This window comes from Alternaria novae-zelandiae (genome assembly GCF_023758075.1).
Source record: "Alternaria novae-zelandiae strain BMP 2774 chromosome Unknown scaffold_42, whole genome shotgun sequence".
NCBI classification, from domain to species: Eukaryota; Fungi; Ascomycota; class Dothideomycetes; order Pleosporales; family Pleosporaceae; genus Alternaria; species Alternaria novae-zelandiae.
The window spans coordinates 90,318-112,319 of NW_026057002.1; the positions used below are offsets into that span (position 1 = coordinate 90,318).

At 51.6% G+C, this 22,002-nt stretch overlaps 6 protein-coding genes across 6 annotated transcripts; 4 read left to right on the plus strand and 2 right to left on the minus strand.

The window, feature by feature from the left end:
- Positions 1-4,509: 4,509 nt before the first annotated feature.
- J4E88_010863 (uncharacterized protein) lies at positions 4,510-5,622 on the plus strand (the record flags this gene model as incomplete). The annotated part of the gene is made up of 2 exons (XM_049404453.1): positions 4,510-5,372; positions 5,427-5,622. The coding sequence occupies 2 exons, from the start codon at positions 4,510-4,512 to the stop codon at positions 5,620-5,622; spliced, it is 1,059 nt and encodes a 352-aa protein (XP_049249814.1).
- A 406-nt stretch (positions 5,623-6,028) lies between these two features.
- J4E88_010864 (uncharacterized protein) lies at positions 6,029-6,700 on the plus strand (the record flags this gene model as incomplete). Its single annotated transcript, XM_049404454.1, has 1 exon — positions 6,029-6,700. One exon carries the CDS (start codon positions 6,029-6,031, stop codon positions 6,698-6,700), a length of 672 nt encoding a protein of 223 aa, XP_049249815.1.
- A 2,051-nt stretch (positions 6,701-8,751) lies between these two features.
- Positions 8,752-10,023, plus strand: J4E88_010865 (uncharacterized protein; the record flags this gene model as incomplete). Its single annotated transcript, XM_049404455.1, has 1 exon — positions 8,752-10,023. One exon carries the CDS (start codon positions 8,752-8,754, stop codon positions 10,021-10,023), a length of 1,272 nt encoding a protein of 423 aa, XP_049249816.1.
- A 657-nt stretch (positions 10,024-10,680) lies between these two features.
- J4E88_010866 (uncharacterized protein) lies at positions 10,681-14,347 on the plus strand (the record flags this gene model as incomplete). Its single annotated transcript, XM_049404456.1, has 4 exons — positions 10,681-10,858; positions 10,910-11,736; positions 11,785-12,205; positions 12,648-14,347. The coding sequence occupies 4 exons, from the start codon at positions 10,681-10,683 to the stop codon at positions 14,345-14,347; spliced, it is 3,126 nt and encodes a 1,041-aa protein (XP_049249817.1).
- A 2,314-nt stretch (positions 14,348-16,661) lies between these two features.
- Positions 16,662-17,903, minus strand: J4E88_010867 (uncharacterized protein; the record flags this gene model as incomplete). Its single annotated transcript, XM_049404457.1, has 2 exons — positions 16,662-17,690; positions 17,739-17,903. The coding sequence occupies 2 exons, from the start codon at positions 17,901-17,903 to the stop codon at positions 16,662-16,664; spliced, it is 1,194 nt and encodes a 397-aa protein (XP_049249818.1).
- Positions 17,904-19,901: 1,998 nt separating this feature from the next.
- Positions 19,902-20,432, minus strand: J4E88_010868 (uncharacterized protein; the record flags this gene model as incomplete). The annotated part of the gene is made up of 2 exons (XM_049404458.1): positions 19,902-20,222; positions 20,352-20,432. 2 exons carry the CDS (start codon positions 20,430-20,432, stop codon positions 19,902-19,904), a joined length of 402 nt encoding a protein of 133 aa, XP_049249819.1.
- Positions 20,433-22,002: the final 1,570 nt, after the last annotated feature.

The window sequence follows — 22,002 nt, forward strand, 5'->3', positions numbered from 1 at the left end:
ATGTCTTCATGTTGATTTCAAGAGAATACCTTCCGGCGCCTCGAGAACCATCCTTGGCACGGCTTGTAAGATTGCATCGCCGTTCGTAAGGACAGTATGGCCCGCAATGGCGAAGCTTGCCGACTATATCGGCGGCCCAGCGACAATTCGCTTCGCGATCTTCCATCTCTCATGCACCACAAGTGTGCTGACAACGACTGTTGCGTAATAAGGCCAGTATCTCGCCTCGAAACAATAGTCTTCCCATGACTTCTGTGTCACGAACGGCAACTCGCCTGTAAGACGGTGTTTGCGGATCATTATCGACGCTCGCGTACGCGTTCATGTCGATACATGTTTTCATCAAAGATGACGAACGCGCGGTCTCTCACATTCTCGGGAGACCCCCACACCGCTTGATGTCAACATCGGGAAATCTTTCAGCTGCGCAAGGAAGCTCTCAACATCAACGGGTATTCTTATGTTGAGGAGCAGCCTGGAGCGCAGTCGTAGTCATTGCAACGGCTAACATGTAAACAGTGTAAGTATGAAGACGTACGTTCAGGTCCCCGTCTGGTCAATACCGCGGTGCAGTGTGTACGATTCATTTGTATATCGGCGCTGTGTATGCCATACGTCTTCGAGCGGTGACTCACCCACCCGCGATTGCTTCTCGCCGCCTTTCGATGAATATCGCAGACGATTACATTAGCCATGGACGCATTCAGTAAGCAGGGGAAGTTTGCTTCGCGGTGAACACAAATACCAAACTTGTCCTGTTGCGAAACGCGATTGTGTAAGCATATGTTAAGCACTCACTTGAAGCAATCGCAAAGTCCGGTAATTAAGAGAGATCTGCTGCAGTCAAGGCTAATTAAGGGCCCTTCTTGGCTAACCCGGAGGCCGACGCATCTCCGCAACAGCTGAAGTCGGTCAACTTGAGGTCAGATCTCTTGGCTCTGGTCACCGATGGACATGTTAGGATGAATATGGGAATAGCATATGGCTTGTGCGATTTGCGTGTGCCGACTGGTTTCCTTGAAGTGCACCAGATTCACGGGCGGGCTCTGCAGTATATGTGGCTGTATGACGACATCCTCACCGCTGTCCAAATTCCTTAAGACCCGTAGCAACCCGATATCTGAGATCAGATGGCCACCATCGTGGAAGGTCGCATTGAATGGCGTGCCTTGCATCCGCCTTTGGTAATCTTCTGGAAGGAAGGAACAGTCCACAAATTGGCATCCCTGCCAAAGGTCATCCACTAACTCATCAAGCGAGCGCAACCCTATCGCTGACAAACTCTCCGAACACCACGCCCACACGCTTCATTGGACATCACCAGCTCGTAGCTATCCTTTCATGCGACGGCGATGACTTCATGCATACAGATCGGGTCACAGATTTCTGCATAACAGGATGCGGGCGCGCGGCCTAGAGTGCCAGCTTGGCGGGAGCTGAGTAACATCCTTCCGTAGTGACTACACCTCGTGTTACCAGCTAATATTAGCGACCGTTAGTGCCTCTGACTCGTCGGCGCATTCGACACGAACATTGCAGGTATCGATTCTATTGGACTAACCACCTACTTTTCCAATCGAGTTTTGAAATGCGCCAAAATGATCATCACAAATCGAAACAGTCCATCGGCCATACCGAGCGTAGTAGTCGCTAACCGGGGTCCCGCCAAATGCGCAACGGCAAAGTCGCGTGAGCGCCTCAAGTCACGAATACGACCCGCGTTAAACCTTCGGCCGGCTCTTTACCGTACCTGACTATTTGCAATGCTTACCAGAGTGAAGACATGGTGGTTCCTTGGAGAGCCACCCGATACGAGAAGACACCAGAAGGAAACTTGATCGTGTATATCTTCGGCGAAGAGAAGAATGATACGCTAACAAGCTATACTGCAATACAGGTCCATCACACATTGTGTTAAAGACTTCTTCTTACGCACGCCAATAAGTGGATCAATCTCACCACACATAACCTTCCTCTACATACACGTGCCAGTTGTTGTGCTTGCGGCTCAAATAAGCATCTGACGACAGCAGCCTCACAGTATTCCCGCTGCACAGTCGCTACCGGTGTCTACACAACTCCCTAAGAAGGACATAATCCGGGCGCCACACGTCTAAAAAGGGTCTCTCCGTGCACGCTCGATACCCGCTCACCGGTCCCGCCGCAGTGTCACTACGTTCTCCAACTGGTCGGATACAACCTTATGACACAATACCGAGCTTGCAGTACCGACACTACGGACGCTTGGATAGCCTATCTAGAGCAACTACACGCTTGACTCCGAAGCGTGTAGGAACAAGCCACATTCTGGTTATGCGCCACGGGATCGGCTCGAAACCTTCGATAATTCCTCTGTTTAGACACCAGTCTTGCTATTTTCGACCTTCGGTGATCGTAGAGCCGGTCCTTCATAAACTCACAACCCGGGGCCAGAGAAGAGGGATTGGAGATATAAGATCTGGAAACCTTCAACTTGAAGTCTCATCACCGACAACAACACTCCAATCAACAGTACCACCAACACTCTTTCGCCTCTCTCACCAGATTCGTGACGGCACTCGGTCAGCAACGACGTCACAAGCACACCTTATCAATTGTCAGAGTTGAGCATAAGCACAACTGTCTTCTCTTTCAATATATGAGCAATCGCCCATCCGACACACACAGTCCATCAAATTCCCCAAAGTCTATCAGTACCTGTACTACCACAGAAGCAACCCAAACAACCATCTCTTCTACGTCAAACCAAGACTCGACGGAAACTCCTCAATCCACGACTGAACAATCCTTCTCTACGCCTACGATCATCGTCACAGGATCACCTACCTCACGCACGCCAACTCCGGACACCAGTGCTCGACAAAGTCGTCCCTTAGCTTTACGCTATCACTCAGGATATACCTCGAGCCCACAGCCCCCAAGTTCTCAAGCCACTTCTAGCTTTCACGAACGTCCACGACGATCTCAGTCAGAGCCACTTGAAACCAGAACTACTACAGCCACTACCACCATGTCTTCTTCTGGATCCTCCCCATCAGGTACCTCAACTGCCGGCAGTAACTCCGGATCTGGGCAGCTCCCGTATGCTCCATTCCCGTATCCGATGCCTGCCAACCCTAGAGGTTCGGGCCAAGGCAAATAGATGAATTCGCCATTGCCACACTACCGTATCGCATGCACGGCATAACTTGGCTTCAGCGGTCTGACGGACACGAATCCCCTTTTGCACATCAATGGTTCATTGTGTGCCAATCTTCTTCCAACGTCTCAAGATTTCTAGTCTCGCTCCGGTATTGCATGGCATGAAATCATCGCACTTTCGGCGTCGGGAATACCCTCTTCTTCTTTAGATTCTCTATGTCAGTCTTTCTATGGCGCATTCTACACTCATTCCTCGCTCGACATTGTGTTTCCATCTGCTATTTGCCAATTTACATCTTCTTTCACTCATTTTCCGCATCTCACAGTCGCTTTGGATTAGGTTCATACGGCTGGGTCAAAGCTCTTGTCGTTCGGACCAGCTCGCATGGGTGGCGTTTGGTTTCTCCCGCACTGTAACTGTCACTTCCCGATCCGATCGCCTTCACACATCCTTTGCTTTCGGGCCGTTGGCGTTTGTACTAGCGCGTTGGCTATCGATTGTATGGGCGCGGCTCGATACGAGAGATTCCCAGGGCAGGTACTTCGGCCACTCTCGTAAACGTCGTTCTGAATCCTCACGATATCTATTCTTGCATCCTCTGGAGTTACGGTGTGTGGAGATAGATCTGTAGACTAGACACTAGATAGCTGTTAGCTCGAAAATGGTACAAGATACTTCCAAGCTATTTCTCGTGACGTTCTATTTTTAGATCTGCCCAGGTATTGCAGCCCGTATCCAAATGGCGGTTCCGTGGAGTTCAAAGATACGATACTGACAGCCACCCGTGCTGTACATACGACCTGGCTATCGAAAATGACAGTCAGGAGCTAAGCGATGTGGATTGCATGAAGAGCCAATACCACGCTGCAGAAGGTACCTCCATTGCCGAACGTGAGGCGGTGATAAGTCCGGCGTCTCATCCCCGAGCTGAAGGAGTATAGATGACCGGCAGCCCAGATTTTGCATGATTGCCTTGGCGCACGAGCTCTGATGGTGATGTCGTTAAGAAAGGTGCTGGGAGGCTGGGAGGTGATGGTTGGTCATGGACGATCTGGTGGGCGGAGATTGATGCGCCGATCTGACTAAGCAGCGGCCGTTTGAGTCGTGCAGCGTCATTCGCGCCATCTTTCCTCTCCGAGTCGGTTCACGCGACATCGCGACATTGCTGCCCTGATCAAGTGATCTCTTTCACGTGTTATCCATCCACCGAACGCCTCGTGCCTTCCCGCTCGACGTCGCGATAGTCGCAGAACAGCCAACGGCTGCCTCCCTGATCCTCATCATCTCCGAAACGGCGTATCCGTCCCCGAAGCTCCGCCGTCGTCCCTCCATCCACCACGACACTCGCATCACCTACCAGCGCCACCATGGCACCATCGCGGTCCCGAGCGCCACTGCTCTCAATCCTCGCCCTCACATCCCTCCTCCCCTACACAGCCTATGCCTTTGACTGCAAAGACATCCTCGCAGATGGCCAGCACTTCAACTTCAAAGAGCTTGGCGGCCCGCACGTCGTTCATTACAAGGAGTCTGATATCGCCAAAGAGCTCGAGTGGAAGTACAACTTTACCATCGACATCTGCAGCAACCTCAAATGGCACAAGGGCGGTAGTCTGGCAACCGAGTGCCATCACGGGACTAGGGTGTGTGGAATCAGAGAGAATATCGATTTGAGCAGTGATGACAACTCCACCATTACTCCCATCGAAATTGCCGGAACATATCAGATGCAGAACGGGAGAAACATCGATGCCAAGTTTGAGAACCTCGGCAACTCCAAGAGCAACAATGATGCAGGATTAGAGGGTGTCAGGGCAACGCTGAACGGAGGCAGATTCCCGTTCAACGACAAAAAGGATGGCATAAACCAGCGTGCGATCATCGAATTCGTCTGCGACAAGGAGAGGACAGGACTGGAGGGTGACGAGATGGACAAGAGCCCGCACCAGGATGACGATAAGGAAGATGAGGGAGGCGACAAAGGGGATGACAAGAAGGAGGGCGATGACAAGAAAGAAGAAAAGCTGAGGAGGAGAGAAGAGAACGGCAAGGACAAGTGTGAGGACAACGACAACAGTCTGCGCTTCTGTGGCTACGACATGGAGACTGAAGGGAAAGACAACAAAGTTCAGACACTGCGACTGCAATGGCGGACCAAGTACGCCTGTGCGGATGCGCCGTCGCCGGACGGTGGCTCCCACTGGGGCTTCTTTGGCTGGTTCTTCATCATGTGAGTTGCATGACCTCATCTCTATATTCTCACAGTGTTCTAACAAGTGTCCAGTCTCTTCCTTGCGATCGCTGCCTACCTCATCTTCGGCTCATGGCTCAACTATAACAGGTACGGAGCGCGCGGATGGGACCTTCTGCCCCATGGAGACACAATCCGCGACATCCCGTACATTGCGAAAGATTTCGCGAGGAAGGTCATGGGGACTGTACAGGGAGGCGGAAGCAGAGGAGGCTATGCTGCCGTGTAGAGCAACATCTCAACATCCTGGGAGGGAATCTAGTGATGCAGTGATGCAGGAGATGCTTTGTAGGATACGCCTGGTGAGGAGGAAAGAGCATACAAGGCGCCGGAGTTATGGATTTGGCTTATGGTTAGCACTTGCGACACTTACCTAGATTTTGAGAGATGCGGAACGAGGAGTGGTACAACCCTTGGATGCGTATTGAGTCGACATGTGCTTCGTCGAGTATTGCTATCTTGAGCTTCCCATCATCATCCTGCGTTCGAGAACACTGTTAGATTGCTTTGACCTTTGTTGTACATTCACATACACAATGTCACATGCATTGAAGTCACGAGAAGTTATATATTGCCGCCACTTTTCGGGAATCATGTGAAATAATCTCTCACTCTCTCTAGCGCCAGCCGTGCAAATGCCCGACCTCGATACCATGTTCGTGCGAACTCAGTCCACGTCCAAGCCGCATCGCCGAAAGAAATCCGTAAGTTTCAGCCCGGACACCAACTTTGAGCCTGGCCGGGCAACACATCAGTGGAAGCGCACAAGCCCCACATACTTGGCCGGAAAGTACAGTTGCCCACCAGATATCGGAGCCTGGCTGGACACTAGCCTAATGAGCAACGAGTTAGAACAGCTTCTCAACTTCAAAGTCCACGCCATCTTCCACGTCCGCAACGCAGACGAAATCGACGTCCTACACAATTCCTTCCACGCGCAAATGCGAGCAGGTCTGCCGCTGCTTCCCGGCTCCGAAACACATCTACGAGACCATCCACTTGGTTTTGAGGTTTTCAAAATCTACAAGGACCTGACTGAAGGCGGCGTCGCTTTTTCTAGCCTTACCGGAGGAGACTGGACAAGGGCGAAGGTGTTGATTCTCTACCAGGATAAGAGGGACAAGTCTGTGACTTTTCAGTTTGTTAATGATGCGAAGGAAGATCAAGAAGCTCATGAGTGGATACTTGAGTTGCAGCGGACTGTGCCTAAGAATAATGTTGGCTTGCCGAAGATGGCTAGGTTGATGAAGTGGAGGGATGATTGTTTTGTTGAGATGTGTGGTTTAGATGCGAATATGCAATTATAATTGAACCTTCGAGGAATATACGATGTTACAGTGAAAAGACTAGAGCTTTGGGTGCGAGGTCAGTCGTCTGATCACCGGATCCGGCAACAGTGTAATGGAGTCCCAGCGCCGCAATCGTTTCAACGTAGGGCTCGTTCTGCCGACTCAGTTGCGTTGGCGACATACAGATGGCAAAAGTCACAGTGAACGACAGCGCTCACCCGCAGCTGACAGCGCTGCCAACTGAAAAACGATTCTTTGTTCCCAAATAACTTTCAAGTACAACCATTCCAGAACCACATACATTGTTCGTCAACACATACCCCGTTACAACAGTGACTAGCAATGACGGCTGGAACGCCAGCAGTAAATGCCATGTTGGCAAGCTTACTTCAAGACAAACTTCAAGTAACGCAGTACGCCTCCCTTACTCAGGACGATTATACCAGCCATAGTCACATCGAAGAGCGACTTTCTACCGCGGAAGGCCATCCACCACTCTCTCTTAACAACTCTCCCAGAAAAGCTAGTAATTTCGACGACACTGGGCGTCGTATTGGAGCTAAATGCGGTCATGCGCTTCACCCCAACACAGACTACGATGACGAATACTGCCCAGTGTGCCGAGTCGTAGCTTATATGAATCTACTCCGGCGCATCAATAAAGATTGGGATGGTAAAGGGGGCCCTTGGAGGCCACTGACAGGTCAAAGTACTGAGGACCGAGACGCTTACTGCCATATCTGGCACAAAAGAAGACTTGAGCTTGCACAGCTCGTGATGCGTTATGAAGACGACGCAGAGAACGAAGAGCGTTGGGAACAAGAGCACCCGGAAGAAGTTGAAGCGGTTCGAAAGACATGCTCAGCAGGCAATGCAGTGGCTGTTGCGCGTGCTATGTCGAGGTATCCCGCCAGCGTCAGGACTGGCGATATCGCAGATCCAGACTGCCGCACCGGCACTCCAACAATGTTACCTGCAGCGAGTACAAATCATCACACTCCTTCATCGAAAGCAAAAGCTCCGAAGACAAGGTGTGTCCAATTCGCGTCCGACACGAACTTCCAAAACGCTCGGCCCCGTAAAACTTATTCGCGTAGCGCGAAGGCATACGTACCGGGAAAACACGCTGCAGTCTCGTCGAGCACCCTGGTCAATACTTCAAACATGACCAACGCCCGCTACAACGTTCGGCAGCTCAAGATCATCAGGGAGTTTGATTGCCCGTGGAATATCGAGCTCGTCGACGCCATCGCTTTGTCCAACCATGAGGGTATCGCCGAACTGCATGCTCGGTGGCCCGAGATCGGGGATAAGATATCGCGTATACACGATGGAAAAGATGAGGTGCCGAATGACACGTTTATGAAAAGTCTGAGCACTGCGGATTACTTACTCGTGAAGATTGATGGGAAAGATCAGATCACGCATGTTATACCGTATACAACGAGGGATATTGAGAATCTTCCAGGAGATGATGCGGGAGAAGTTCGCGTAATGGAGAATAAAGGCTGGACGTCGCATATAAAGATTATGTCGGAGGAATGTCGTGATGAGATCTGGAATACATACGAATGCGCAGGAGGCGCGAGGAGGATGGAAAGTAATGGGCGTAAGTAGGAAGATGGCGAGGGTTTTGGGGCCTCAGACGCGAGGGCTTGAACGCCACAGTTGTATACAAGGAACACCTGGGCCCTAGGAGGTCTTGCTGAGCCAGCTGTAACGAGAGGATATGTGGACGGTCCCCATGTGACGCGCATCCATCTGAGCAACCACCGAGTGGGTATGACGTAGACGTAACGCTCTCGACTGAAGCTGGTAGATTCATCCTACAATGCATTGTTAGTGGCCTTGACTCTTCTGGAATGATTCATCGCAATGACCCAAACACTCGTGACTGCACACTGTGCAAACACCCTGTTCTCAGTAGATCTTCCACTTGCCGTTCGCTATTGCGCATTCACTCCCAGAACAGTCGACGGAAACAAACTCAAGAACAAGCACGGGCTTTCTGGCAATGTTTTGCAATCCTCCAATACTCACTCATTCACGCCAGCGCAACCTTCCACATCATGCCCTCTTCCATAGCCGAGTACGTTCCCGCAGCCATTCTCTTCTCGCCTGAAGATGTGCAGCACTTCACTAAGTGGCAGGAAGAGCACGGAGTAGGCTCGCTGCCTGGTATTGTTCGAAATGCCACAGAGTATTGCGAGTTTCGTGCATATCGACGCACTGACGAAGACAACAAAAAGCTCAAGCGCGGTAACGCACGGACGCGTAACAGAAATCCTGCAAACATGTGCGGACATGGACTTCATCCTTCAGATATCATCACCGGCGGATATTGCCCAGTCTGCGAAGTGGAAATGTGTCTCCAGTTCCTCGATGCGCTCGGCAAGGTATTCCAGAGATGTGGCGGCCCTTGGCAGCAAGCGCGCGTTCGCAATGAGTTCGCTCTAGTCAGACAGTGTTGGCACCTGGCGCGCTATCAGTTAGTCGAGCTTGTGGAGCTTCTGGAGTACTCGCAAAAGTACGAGGAAGCTTGGGAGAAACAACATCCAGGCGACGTAGGGTGTATGTGGACGACCAACAGCTCTTCGAAAGCGATACGTAATGCCCAGATGCGAACGAAATACCCGGCTGTACTGACGCATGTCAGCTTCAAGTCTGCAGTGAAGCGAAAGCCCTCGTCGTTGGATGTAGCGAGAGCGAAAGTCGCTAAGGCTCGAGTGAAGAAGCACGTCACTTTCACACCAGACACCATTACCTGGCCCACCCGCAGCAACGCCTGCTTTTGTCGCAACCCGGCGCAGCGCCAAAGTTACCAACCCGGTAGGCATGCTGCTCCACTTGGCCTGGAGTGGATTGACACATCCAGAATGTCTTCTTCTATAGCAGATCTTCTGAACCTGAAAGTATACGCAACCTGTATCCAGGCTGAATTTGACGCCTTGGTCGACGACTCGTCTCTCAGACCCCTTAGTCGCTATCAGGGTATACTATCCCTTCACCCCGGTATAAAAGCAATCTCAGCGTTTGCCAACCGGTTCTTGCAAGGGGCGGAAACGGCGCGAGAGGAGATGCTCGAGATGATCAGCGTGGCCGATGCACTCATAGTGCTCATTGGTGAAGATGATGTGGTGTTGGACCTGCAACTCTCTGTTTCGGACGATATAGAGGACGAGGATGGTTATGGCGACGAAGAGGTGGATCAGACAAGGTGGACCTGCTGGTCTGAGTGCGGCAGTGAGGCAAAGCCTGACGTAGGTGGAGCAGCTGGTCTAGCTGCCAAATTCGCTGTTGACGACGAGAAGGCGCGGAAATGTCGGAAGATGGATGAGTAGTATAAGTGTGACGTACGCTAGGTTTGTAGATGTTGAATAGTAGCATATTGAACTGTCTAGACCTGAAGTCTGTACAGTAAGTAGGCATACCAACCGTAGTCTTCTTAGTATACGTATATTGCGTGCGCTTTTGATTGTGGGTGAGTGGCGGTTGATTTCCGCGGTCGAGGGGAGAAGCCAGATAAAAAGATTGGCATCGGAGGATAATTGAATGCATGTCTTGATGGTCCTTTCGCTGGTGATGCGCAGTGGTAGGCAGAGATGAAGTTCGCGTAACGCGCCGAAAGACGCGCCAGTCTCGCGCCTGCCCAGGTGGGCTGCTCCGCCCCGCCGCATTTCCATCTTCTTTGTTCACCCTTCATTTGCCACCGCCCAATAAAAGATTCTGTATGTAAATGAACCTGCAGCCTCGTGCATCGACTGATATGCGCATGAACTCCAGGCAGGCATCAGGCCCCCAGTGTAGCGATGCGCGCTGGACGGCGGGCCGGCTACGCATGTCACCGGCAACAGCACTTCCTAAGCAGCGAGGCATCCCGTCGCAGCCTTGCGCTAGGCTTGTACAGCTCTAGCAATCCGCCCAGATGCTCTGCTCGTCGCAACATAAAGCGTGGCATGCGCCGTGCACGTTGAGAGCCATCCCATCTCAACACCAGCATGGCTCTCATTACCCTGCCACCGGAGCTCAAGCTAAACATAGCTGACAGCTTGGACCCGGACTCGACTCTCAATTTCGCCCTTACCTGCAAAGACCATGCGACACTACTCAAATCCTTGTTGAGACAGCATGCACGACTACTTGCGAAATGGAAGGTCATCGACACGACCGATGCTCGTACGCTTCTTTGGGAGACCTTGAGAGACGTGATAGCAAACCCTCGACTAGGGTGGTACATCAGGGAACTCAATCTTCCACCAAGCCGGCAATACAATTGGAATGCGAACGAGAGTTTGCATGTTTCCCACCCCAAGCATAACGTTGTGCCATCCGAAGAAGACAAGGCCTTGTTCATTGAGGCAGCAAGAGGCCTGCAAGATCTGTATCCGGGGTTCGGCGTGGATGAATTGGATCTGCAAAGACGATACTCCCATGCCATCAACTTTTCACCTCGCCCGTACGACACGATTGGATCCATCGAAGATCGAATTCACGCAGGCTTTGAGGACGCCATAATCGCGGTCCTTCTGCACTATCTACCTTATCTCACGACCATCAGTCATTCAGAAGTCGGCATGGAAGACTGTCTGGAACTTGTTCTATGGCAGATCGCGTTAGGATACAAGAACCCGGTCATGGCACCAAAGCTCCCCCTACAACATCTCAAGACGGTCGCCGTGCGTTCTCCCCGGGACGAAGGAAGCAGCTCTCCTGATTGGGCGTGTTTTTATCTCAGTATCCCTTCGGTAAAGACGTTTGTAGGGCAAGCAATGGGTGGTTCGTCTAGCGAGGACGTCCTACGCACTTTATTCCCCACAGGTGCTGCTCCGTGCTCCAACGTAGAAGAACTACTCTTCAGACGTTGTGTCTTCGATGTGGATGGCTTGGCAACCATACTCGCGAACATTCGGCATCTGAAGAAGCTAACGTACGACGGTGGTGATGCTCTGGTGTCCGAATCGAGCTGGTACGAACCAAAGAAAGTCATCCGAGCAGTCGCTACACACGCCGGCCGCTCGTTGGAAGAGCTCATGCTCAGCGAGGAGGACACGGATGTAAGTCACCAACCCCCGTCAATGTTCCGAACTGATATGAGTTGACAGAGTGAACCTCCTGAGGATGGCCCAGCGATTGTTTCTCTCCGAGAGTTCCAGAAGCTCCGTGTACTCCACTGTCAATGGCGCATGCTTCGCCCCGACATGGCAAAAGAGGGAGACCCTGAACATGACGAGCCGCTAGAACAAGGCTATTACCGAAAGGAGGATTATGAACAGATTGATGTCGACTTCGACGTAAGGACCCTTCTCCCAGAGTCCTTAGAAGAGTTTTATATGAACGGCGATTTCCACGACTATGATGAATGGGAGCACATGGAAAATACAGTCAAAGCCTCAAGCGCCTTCACGCCCCGCCTGAGTATGGACAAGACCTGTATTAAGAAAGGAGGTTATTGGAGTGATCGAATCGGTACCGCAGAGGAACCGGATGGAGCCTGGTCTCATCCGCTCGGCCGCCTTTTCGAAGGTCATCATGGTTAAACTCGACAAACTATATGTCTCATCTCATTCTCGATTGTAACAGGGGCACCAAGTTTCGGGTCTGTGCGCGCTTGCTAGGCACACGAGAATTGCTATAGCAGTGCGCACGGCTTCTCATCGTTCATCGTAGCGGGTCCTCTTCTCTCAATGACGCACTGGAAGAATTGACCATACGCCAAGAACAATGACGAGAACTAGAGGACTGCTGGAGCCTGGACACCCCTTTCGTATGTGTATATAAACGCGCGCTCTCCGCAGCTTTTCAAAAGATCTTATACCACACCTCTACCGAGCACACTTCTACAGCGCGCGCTTCTCCTGATACCTGTACTGTCAGTTATCGGCGAATATCCAGTGGACGACACCAGCACCTAACCCCATCAAAGACAATACCGCAATGGCTCCCAGAACAGTCTATACGTTTGGAGGCCGCTACAAAAGCATTGCTGCTGTCGAAGATGCGCCATTCGCGGAGTTCATCTCTGTGAGAGAAACCGGCCTCAAATTCAACGTCGTCCACCCAGTCCCGGTTACGTATCTGCGTGACCTGAACTCTCGTGAGCGCGCTGCAGTCCACAAGCACATCACTTCTCAGCTATTCAGCAACAGCTACAAAGACGTCGGATTTGTCAAAGCTGCAGAAGAGACCCTGGGTCTATTGGAGATAGTCCAACAGGATATGGACCATGATCGCTCGACCACTGCGGACCTAACGACCACGGATACGACCAGCAACCGGACTTACCACACGGCAAGAGAGCATCAGGAGTCCCGAGGCAAACATTCCTCCATGCACGTGGAGGCTGACACCAATGTCATGAGCGGCTCAAGGTCAGGCGCCCTTGGGCGTAGCCGGAATATAAATAAATGGAAGAGTACCGTACCCCCTGGCTACCCTCCACCCCCCGTTAGTACGCCAAGCTCGGTCTTTCAGTCTGAGAGTGGTAGTAGATCGCGATCATCTAGCTCCAGCAAGATGCGAAAGCCAAGCAGACACACCGACTTCCTTAAGGACGCAAAGCTCGACGAGAAGACACGCGTTATAGTCGTGGAGCACAGTGCTGCAAGCCGCGAACTGGCGCTTCAGGAAGAGCATCTTGCCAGTCTCGAGTCGCTTGCTTTGACCGTCACCAGCTCAGCTGCGCGGCGCGATCTATACGGCGCCATTCGGAAAGCTCGCAGTGCAGTCGAGAAGGTTCGCGTCCTCGAACGCAAGTGCAAGGGCGCCTTATCAGACTCCCGGGCGCTCGTAGTGGATGCTCTTGAGCTTGCTGATGATCTTTGGGAGACGTCAGATGCGGCGGCGGATGAAGCATCAACAGTTTCATCGCCGACAACGATTTCTTCGCGGACAACCGATTCTTCGCGGACAACTGGTACTTCCCCGATACAGCGGAGTACATCCACTGCCCCATCGGAGCCTGAATCTTTGGTACCGGCCCGGTTCGCCTATCCCTCCGAAGTTGTATCGTTGAAGCAGGAACTGCAAAAGATCGACGATAGTCTTTCTGAGTCGATGAGGACTTTGAACAGGGTCATCACTCGACCCAGTAACCGAGCGGGCGTCATCAAAAGCATAGATCGCGCACGGGCATGCCTTGACAAACTTCACGTCGCGCGAGAGCGCTTTTCGGGCTTGGATGACGAGAAGATACGTAAATTCGGGGCTGCCACACTTGCAATCGCGCGGACAAGGCATCAGGAAGTATTGCGCGTTCTAGATGCAGCCAAACAAGAGCAATTACGACTGGACGGTCCTACGCAAGCGAAAGGTAGTGGAGGAACACGAGACACTGAGCGTCAGCAGCCACCGCGAATGGAAGAAGAGCTCAATCAAACCATTCATCGTATCTCTGAACTTGAGCTTGCCGACGCCAAAGAGCTGTTGCGACAGCTAAAAGACGCTCTTGATCAGATTGTTCCGCACAGGGTTGCTGAGGCGCACAGTGGACGCCGCCAAATGGGTCCTAGCTTGTATGACCAGTTTCTGCAGGCAGGTGCACCTGAGGCTTACGGGGAGCCAACGTCGTCCGTAACGGGGTTGCCGCCATCTCGGTACCTGGATTGGGATGAGTACACGTGTGCACGATATTTTGAAAGTAGTTGGTCCTGGGAGGATTGGGAATAGCCATCTCCATACAGCATACACTACTCGGGCAGCCAGAATATGTAGACAAAAACACCTCAGTCTTGTGTCAGGTTTTCTCAACTGCACTTCAAATCAAACTAGCGAATTGATGAAACTCTCCATGGTACACCACTAATATTTCTGCAGCTAGGGACCTCAGACATCGTAGAAAGGGTTAGATACTGCCGATGTCCTTAGGAGATTGTGAAGTGGCTATTGTTGACTGACAGATTCTGCTGTTAGATCGCCGAAGACGACAAAACTCGGGACCGATGGGTCGCGACCACGGTGGAGGTGGCTGCAACGGGTGGCTCGAGAGACTGGACAGCTCACACACGTTTGATCTTTTCACTAACCGTACTTTGTTCCCTGATTTTTCCTTTACCTGCAGCCACTGAGGAGAAGTGAAAGGTCCAAGTTGTGAAGTTACTCGATCTGCCGATGGCTATGCGACCGCGTTCGGGCATAGCTATATAACGCGCGCCTCCTTCACAGCTATCGACGATTTGTCTACTTCTACTCCAACTCTGGTGTAAATTACAGCTTTGAGCGATATCTACAAGCTGCGAACGAGTTACGACGGTATTATCAGCTCGCCATCAACCCATCCAAACCCCACCCACCACACCAGTCCCAAGCGCAAATTCTCTTCTCAGACTACTTGCAAGTCTACAATCTTGGCCCCTCTGATAACAATAAGATGGCTTCTAGGGCCCGCACACTTCACACCATTTACGGGCAATACCGTACTGCAGCGGCTGTCAGCAGGGCAGCTAACGCCGATTACATCCCGTTGAACGGCGATCGTAACATCAATGCCGTACACCCAATTCCAATTGACTGGCTGGACGAAGAGCTATTGCCGAGCGAGCGCGATCAAGTCCGGGAACATGTTGCATCTCTACTGAGTAGTCAGCGTCGCCAAGTTCCCAGTTTCGTCGAGGCTTTACAGGGCACCATGGAGAACCTGAACACCATCAGAAATAGGGGTACAGCTAGTCGCAGCATTCCTGTGCGTCGATCTGGAGGCGAGACTATCGATCGTCTGGCGCACGACTTCGACGCTTTGACCACGGGACAAGCGCATGGCATCAACTCACCGTCACGTAACGTGCGATTTGCAGAGACGGTTCGGACAGATCGTGTCTCACGAGACCCCACGATCCCTGGTCCCTATAGTCCCCAGCCGTCCTCGCCGACTCCTCGAAGTATTATGCGCTCGCCCGGACATTCTCGTGCGAACTCAGCCGAAGCGATTTTGAGCCATGGAGCTTTGCCTCCACACGATGCTCGAGTGCCCTCGCCCACCGACGACTACAGTGCAGAGCTTGCCGCACTGGATGTACAACTCGACGAGATCTACGCGGCTCTCAACAACCAATCTCGCATTGAAGACCATGGGTTATCGGAGCAGCGGTTCGATAGCCTCGCGCAAGCTCGCTCCATGATTCGTCGCCTGAGAGGACTACGTCGTCTCAACCAAGTGGACGTTGACACGGCTCGCGCTGCTGTACAATCAGTGATGACAAGCACTGGACGAAATGACACGCAGCGCGCTGCTGTCATGAACGCTGATAGTAGACCGGAACACATGGATCGTGAGCTGTCTCATGGTAATTGTGGGATGCGGAGGCCGCGTCCAGTGAGTGGTAGCTTCAGCAGCTTAGGGGAGCGGCTACGCCTCGCGACGGTACAGCATGACCAGCGTCTGTTCGCGCATTCCAACGGCATGTTTCCAGTTTGGAGTTCACCTCCCGTTGAGCCTCAATATGGGGACGGCATTCAACGGCCTGACGGTACCATATACTGCTGGGGGCCTATGGGCGGATGGCTGATGTATCATGGCCGTGATGGGGCTTATTTTTGTGAGTAGGCGTGTGATTCTGTGCCTGGGTAACATACAGAGCGCAAAGGTCGGGTCAGGGAGTGCGCATCCATAGAGGAACCAAGATAGAGGCAGAATCGGACTCTCAAATCTTTCGAATGTACTACATCAATGTGCTTGTTTATTATCAGGGCGCGCACACGTGCCAAAAACCGGAGTGACGAACCAATTAACTAGGCTGTGTTCAAACATTCCGTTGGCGCTAGCTGCTCCGAGGTCCTTCCGGCGACGGGCTGACCTGAAGCACTTCGCGCTTGCCATCTCCACACAACACACGCAATGCGCGTCATTACACTTCCCTAGTCTCAGTGACCAGCCCCGACGAGGACTAGACCGCAGTTTGCGTCAAAGGCGCACTCTATTCGTTCTTACTTTCCTACATTCATGACACCTGGTACCTCGTTCCCTTAGTCATTGCAGCTCCGCGCCTCATTCTCCAAGCTCCGCTTCAATAACACTCTCAGCGACCCCAGGGTAATTGTAGATGGCTAAGAACTTCAGACCAGCCTTTTCAACTATCGCTCTCCACTCCGCTTCTGTTCTCTCGCGCACCGAAAGATGTGCTAACATCATCATATCCATAGAGGTGGCGGCGATGGTGGGCTTTTCTTCTGAAAGCACGATCTCGTTCAGCAGCACCCGCGAGTAGCCGGGTTTCAGCGCGGGCTTCAAGCTTTCGAGAATTTTGACGCCTTCTTCGTCATTCCAGTCGTGAAGAATCGAGTGCAGTGAGTACGCCCTGGCTGACTGAATGGGCTGAGGCGTATAGAAATCGTGGACCTGACTCTCAAAAGGAAGCCCTTCCTTATCCTTGATAGCCGCGATGACTGGCTCTTGATCCTGAAGAATAACTTTGCCCGGATGAGACTGGTGCTGCGCCACGAATTGCTGGACATCGTGCCCACGACCGCCACCGACATCTACCAGAAGGGCCTCGCTGCAGCTGGAGTCAAAGCCATTGATCAGACGTTCTGCGACCGGATAGAAGCCGGGGTCGAACCAATTCGCCTTGCCTGCGCGATACACCGACATGAAGTTGTCGAACTCGTCGAGATGAGGAGGCGTTGCGACCAGCCATGGGAAAAAAGGTAAATCTGTTCCATGCGCATCCTGCAGTGGTCCTTCTGTAGGCGACGTGGGTAGCCTGTAACCAGTCTTCTTGAAATACTCCGGGAAGCCATTGAACGACGGTCGTGACACGTCGTAGCAGAAGTCAATGCTCTTCTGATAGTTGTCCGCTGCGAGTTCATGGCTCAGACGGTTACCGAGGAATCTACCGTTCGAGAAAGAAACGATCTTCATAGCGATTAGGTGACGCATGATCCGTTGCAATAGAATGGGGTCAACGCTCGTCTTTTGAGCAAGGTCGTCCGGACTAACTCCGGCATCGCCTGCATCTCTAAGATGCTGGAAGAGTTTGACTTCAACAGCGAACTTGCAGTGCGCTGACAATGCCGGCTGCAGACTCATCAGTATGCTGGTAACAGTGCAGGTTCAGTCACGAACCTCGGCCCAGAAGCTTCTCTGCAGGAATTCACTGGGTATCTCGAGTGCCGCAACCAGGTCTCGACCAAGCTCGATGAGACTTTCTCGCGAGCCGATTTGCTCGGCTTCGTAAGCTCTGCCGGCGGCCGCAACACGCTCGAGGATATCTGGTACAGGTATTGACATGTCTGGCGACGAGTGTTCGTTCTGCAATGTTTGTCAAAGGATAAAGAAAGCAGCGCGGGGCAGCCTTCTATTGCAATCCTTCGATCCTTTCGCACGATAGCCATCGTTCGGTGGGGTTCTTGCCTTCCTATTGCGCCATGCGCCGAAGTACACATGACTCGTTTCCCGCCTGATCGCTCAGCGCTTAGTCGTCTCCGCGATGTTTGGATCTTAGATCAGCTGCGTTGTGATACAAAAGCCTGATATCCGCAGTCTCTTTACCGTCTTTTGCTCGTCCGACCCAGTGGACCTCGGGAGTGTTCAACAACGCGAATTTCACACCCGCTGTCTTGGATCAATACCTTTGAACTATCGCCTGCCAAACGCTTGTCGCCTGCGTGCTTGTTACATTTGCCGGCATGACGTTTCCGGAGACAGGCATCCGTCCGTGCCGCCCCGTCTATCGTTGGCCCACTTGGTCTGGCACTAGATCCTTCGCGAATGCATGAACAAACACTTCGAGCCGCACCTGTTGAAGCACCAAGAGCCACATTGCCGTAACTAATTACAAGGTCTAACTGGGTTAAGTTCTAAGATTGGATGTATTTTTCTTCCTGGAAGAAATAAACACTCTATAAAGTAAAGCTGACCACCTTAAGATATGTAGCATGGGAGTAGAGAGCCTCAATTTTCAGCTTACGTTCGACGAATATCTCCTGCAAAGGGGTTGTATTGGGGCTGTCCTTTCAAGGTATCAGTTCCAGTATGGCCTTGTAGAAGGTCGTCTCTCCCGTCGTCTTCCCATAACGAGTAGTTCAATCTACCGACGTCTGAGATCGGTGTCTGAGAGCCTACTGCAAACAGTACATTAACGATCGTTCCATCGTACGAAGGACCGACGTGATCATAGACACGCCTCGCAAATTTCCATGGATTTGCGAGCTTCCCAAAATTGATTCGAAGCAATGTCCAACCTTCCTTGTCCTTCGAAGAGGGAGACATGCCATGCTTCAAGGATAGTTTCACTGCATACATGCCAGTCTTTTCGCAAGCCACACGTAGAATGGAAATCTCAGCACTATCCACCGAGCCTTTGTTAGCGGCGAAATGATATCTTTTTTGAGAAGCTCCAGCACGCTGAAAGGTCGCAGACGACCACCCCAGGGAGGTTTTCAACAACTGTTTCATACGCTATTGATACTTATTGTACCAAGCTTGAAGAATACTAAACCCTTACGGATGTTACGCCAGCGTCCCGATATGCAGTTGCCTCGCATCCTGCGAAAAGACTTGCCTATCTCGAGCTCGAATGGAGTCTTGGGGAGAGATGGATCGCGGAGGCAAAGCGGGTAAGTCACGATGTGTACCCAAGCTACGAAGTAGACGTAGATGATCCAACACAGAAGGAGGACAATGAGGGTACTACTAATAGCGATACTGCGCTTGATCTCTTCTAGCAAGCTCGTAAGCGTGGTCATTGGCCCGCCGCAACTTCAGTGTCTACCACGCCGAAGGAACCGCACAACACTGGCCTGTAGACCTGATAAGTTTATGGCTAGTGCCAATAAGGCCGATCGGGATGTTGAGAATCCTCTGAGGTGTTAGGTTCACTATGCATCTGACTACCCTGTGCTCTCCGAGATGGCGTTGAATCCGCCCATTGAATATGGAAGGGATGAGAAAGAGGTCAGACACTGCTGCAGCTATTGAATGTCAACATCATTTTTTGATTAGCAACGAGCGCACAATATCCGCGTAGTCTTGATTTAGCATAGTACGTGTACATGATCCCAAGCCACGTAAACTAGATAAGCCGCAATGTGCTTGCGATCCGACCCTATGTACTTGTCTCACTGGTACGCAACCTGCACGCGATTATCTTCAATCTTGCGAGCTGGCCATTTGTGGTGCACGGATTTCTTGATTGACGCAAGGCTGATATTGAGGCTGGGAAACCTTGTCATCCAACTACTGGTTTTTATGGAAATAAACATATCGGTGTACCACAACTCATCTCTACTAGTATGTCGCACCACGACCCGTGTAGCCATAGCCGCACGGGTTGTCCGAATCATGCGCAATGCCATACCACGTGCCCCTGGTCTCCTGGCTGTCCCATCCCATACCCTTGCCATCGTTGCAGTCGTTGATGACGCGGTTAATGCTCCACTCAGCGTCCTGGCAGGGCATGTAGCCAGTGCGGCAGAAGCTATTGCAGGCGTAGGCGACAATACCGTTGTACGAGTTGCTGGAGACGCGTTTGGCGTTCCCTGCTAGGTTGCCGTTCTGGCATTGACTCATGAGGTCTTTCAGTGCGGCGCGAGCGTTTCCTTGGCTAGACTGGTCGGAGGAGGAGCTGCAGTGTCTGCCGCTGTTAGAGCGGGAGCAGCCTCGTGCCTTGGAGGAAACAGAAACATGTTAGCTAGGCGCTTTTGTGGCCAGGGTCGTGATTGCTCAAGTAAGCCTTACCTGAAGGTCGACCGTGGCGGCCATGATGGTGCTGCTTTGGAACAGGAGCGTTCCGGCGGTGGTAATAGCGAAGAAGCGCATGATGAGTAGGTTGTTGCTGTACAGTACGAACTTCGATATGGAGACAAGTGTGCTAGACTGAAAGACCAGGTCGACCTGTGATGACTCGATGTCGATGGAGAGAGTGGTGTTCTCACATCACAAGGAACACGTCGTACTTATACACATTCGTTCCATGCTGGATAGATCACATGATATTTTACTGTGCAAGTGCACTTACTTCTAAGTTTGGAGCTCCTGTACACGAACAACACGACACAACAACAGTAGATAGCAATGCAGACAGCATCAGTCATCATCAGTACGAAAATTGACCAATCACACGGCCCCGGTGCTTGTTTTGCAGCGGAGGCATAGCGCTAAGCTGAGTACGGAAGGTGACAGCACGTGCGGATGCTGTTTATGCCTGCTAGATGAAGTCGTCACATTTCTAGACGGGTGGTGGCGTTGTCAGAGTGAGCATTTAATAGCTCGCTCAACCAACCCAGCTGCATGGAGTGTGCTGCCTTCCCTTTCAAGAAAACGCTAGGATAGCTTATTCCAACGACTCTAAACGTGCGTGTCCGTTCCGGCTTCCATCCAATGTCCAGTTCTCGGTTCGTTCTGGCAGCGCATCCACAAGCGGAATGTCTCCTAGATTAGCAGAAGTGGCTGGTCGTCTCGCCTGACATCGATAGTACTGCCAGCCACAATAAGCGCTTGCGCGATATCTTCAGCTGCTGCATGAAAAGCCTCATTAGAAAGTTCGCTACGGCACGCATCTACGCCGCTCTGTAATTGAAGGCGAATGCCTTGTTTTGGACATAGTATGCAGCGGCTTCAAGATCTGTGTTAGGTGAAGTGACTGCCTTCGATGTTGACATTAGCCCCGGCTTCCAGGAGGACTTCCGCAATATGGACATGGCCTCCCATTGCTGCCGCACGTACGGCATTATCAAAGCGCCGATTTCCGTTGAGAATTGCTACTCGATTGACCAGCAGATGGCACAAGCAGCTATGGCCTTGAGAGATGCACATCGTAGAGGGATACTCTACCCAAGATTTGGGCTCCTCGGCGTCGCCTTTTTGGTTGAAAGGGTACCTAGGTATCAGTTCAATGTTTCCTGCCCATGTAACGAGCTGAGAGCCATGCTGCCCGCGGGTTTCACAAGCCTAATGATGAACTTTCGAGATATGTTCTTGAGACTTGGAACTCTGCCACTGACGACAACGCTAATTGTCAGTATCGACTTCGCGGGTGTCGCATATCGCACAAGTGTATGCGCCTTAAGCGCTTCGTTGGCTTTAGAGAAGATAGTCCCACAGACTGTTTTAAGAATCGGTCGCATTTGGCACTGCTTGTGGTGATTGTACTGTTATGTAGAATAGCAAGAGCCGCGTTCTCGCGGCTTTCTTAACACGCAGCATAAACAGCACTCTTAAATCTACTATAAGTTCTATAATTAGTACTATAATCTAGAGGTGTTTTAAGAGCTTTTGTAAAGCCTTAATAAATAGTGTAATAAGAAGTACTACTAAGTCTACTATATTTAATTAATACTAGTAGCTTAATTAAGTAGAAATATTATAGATTAGAGAAAACTAAATAAAG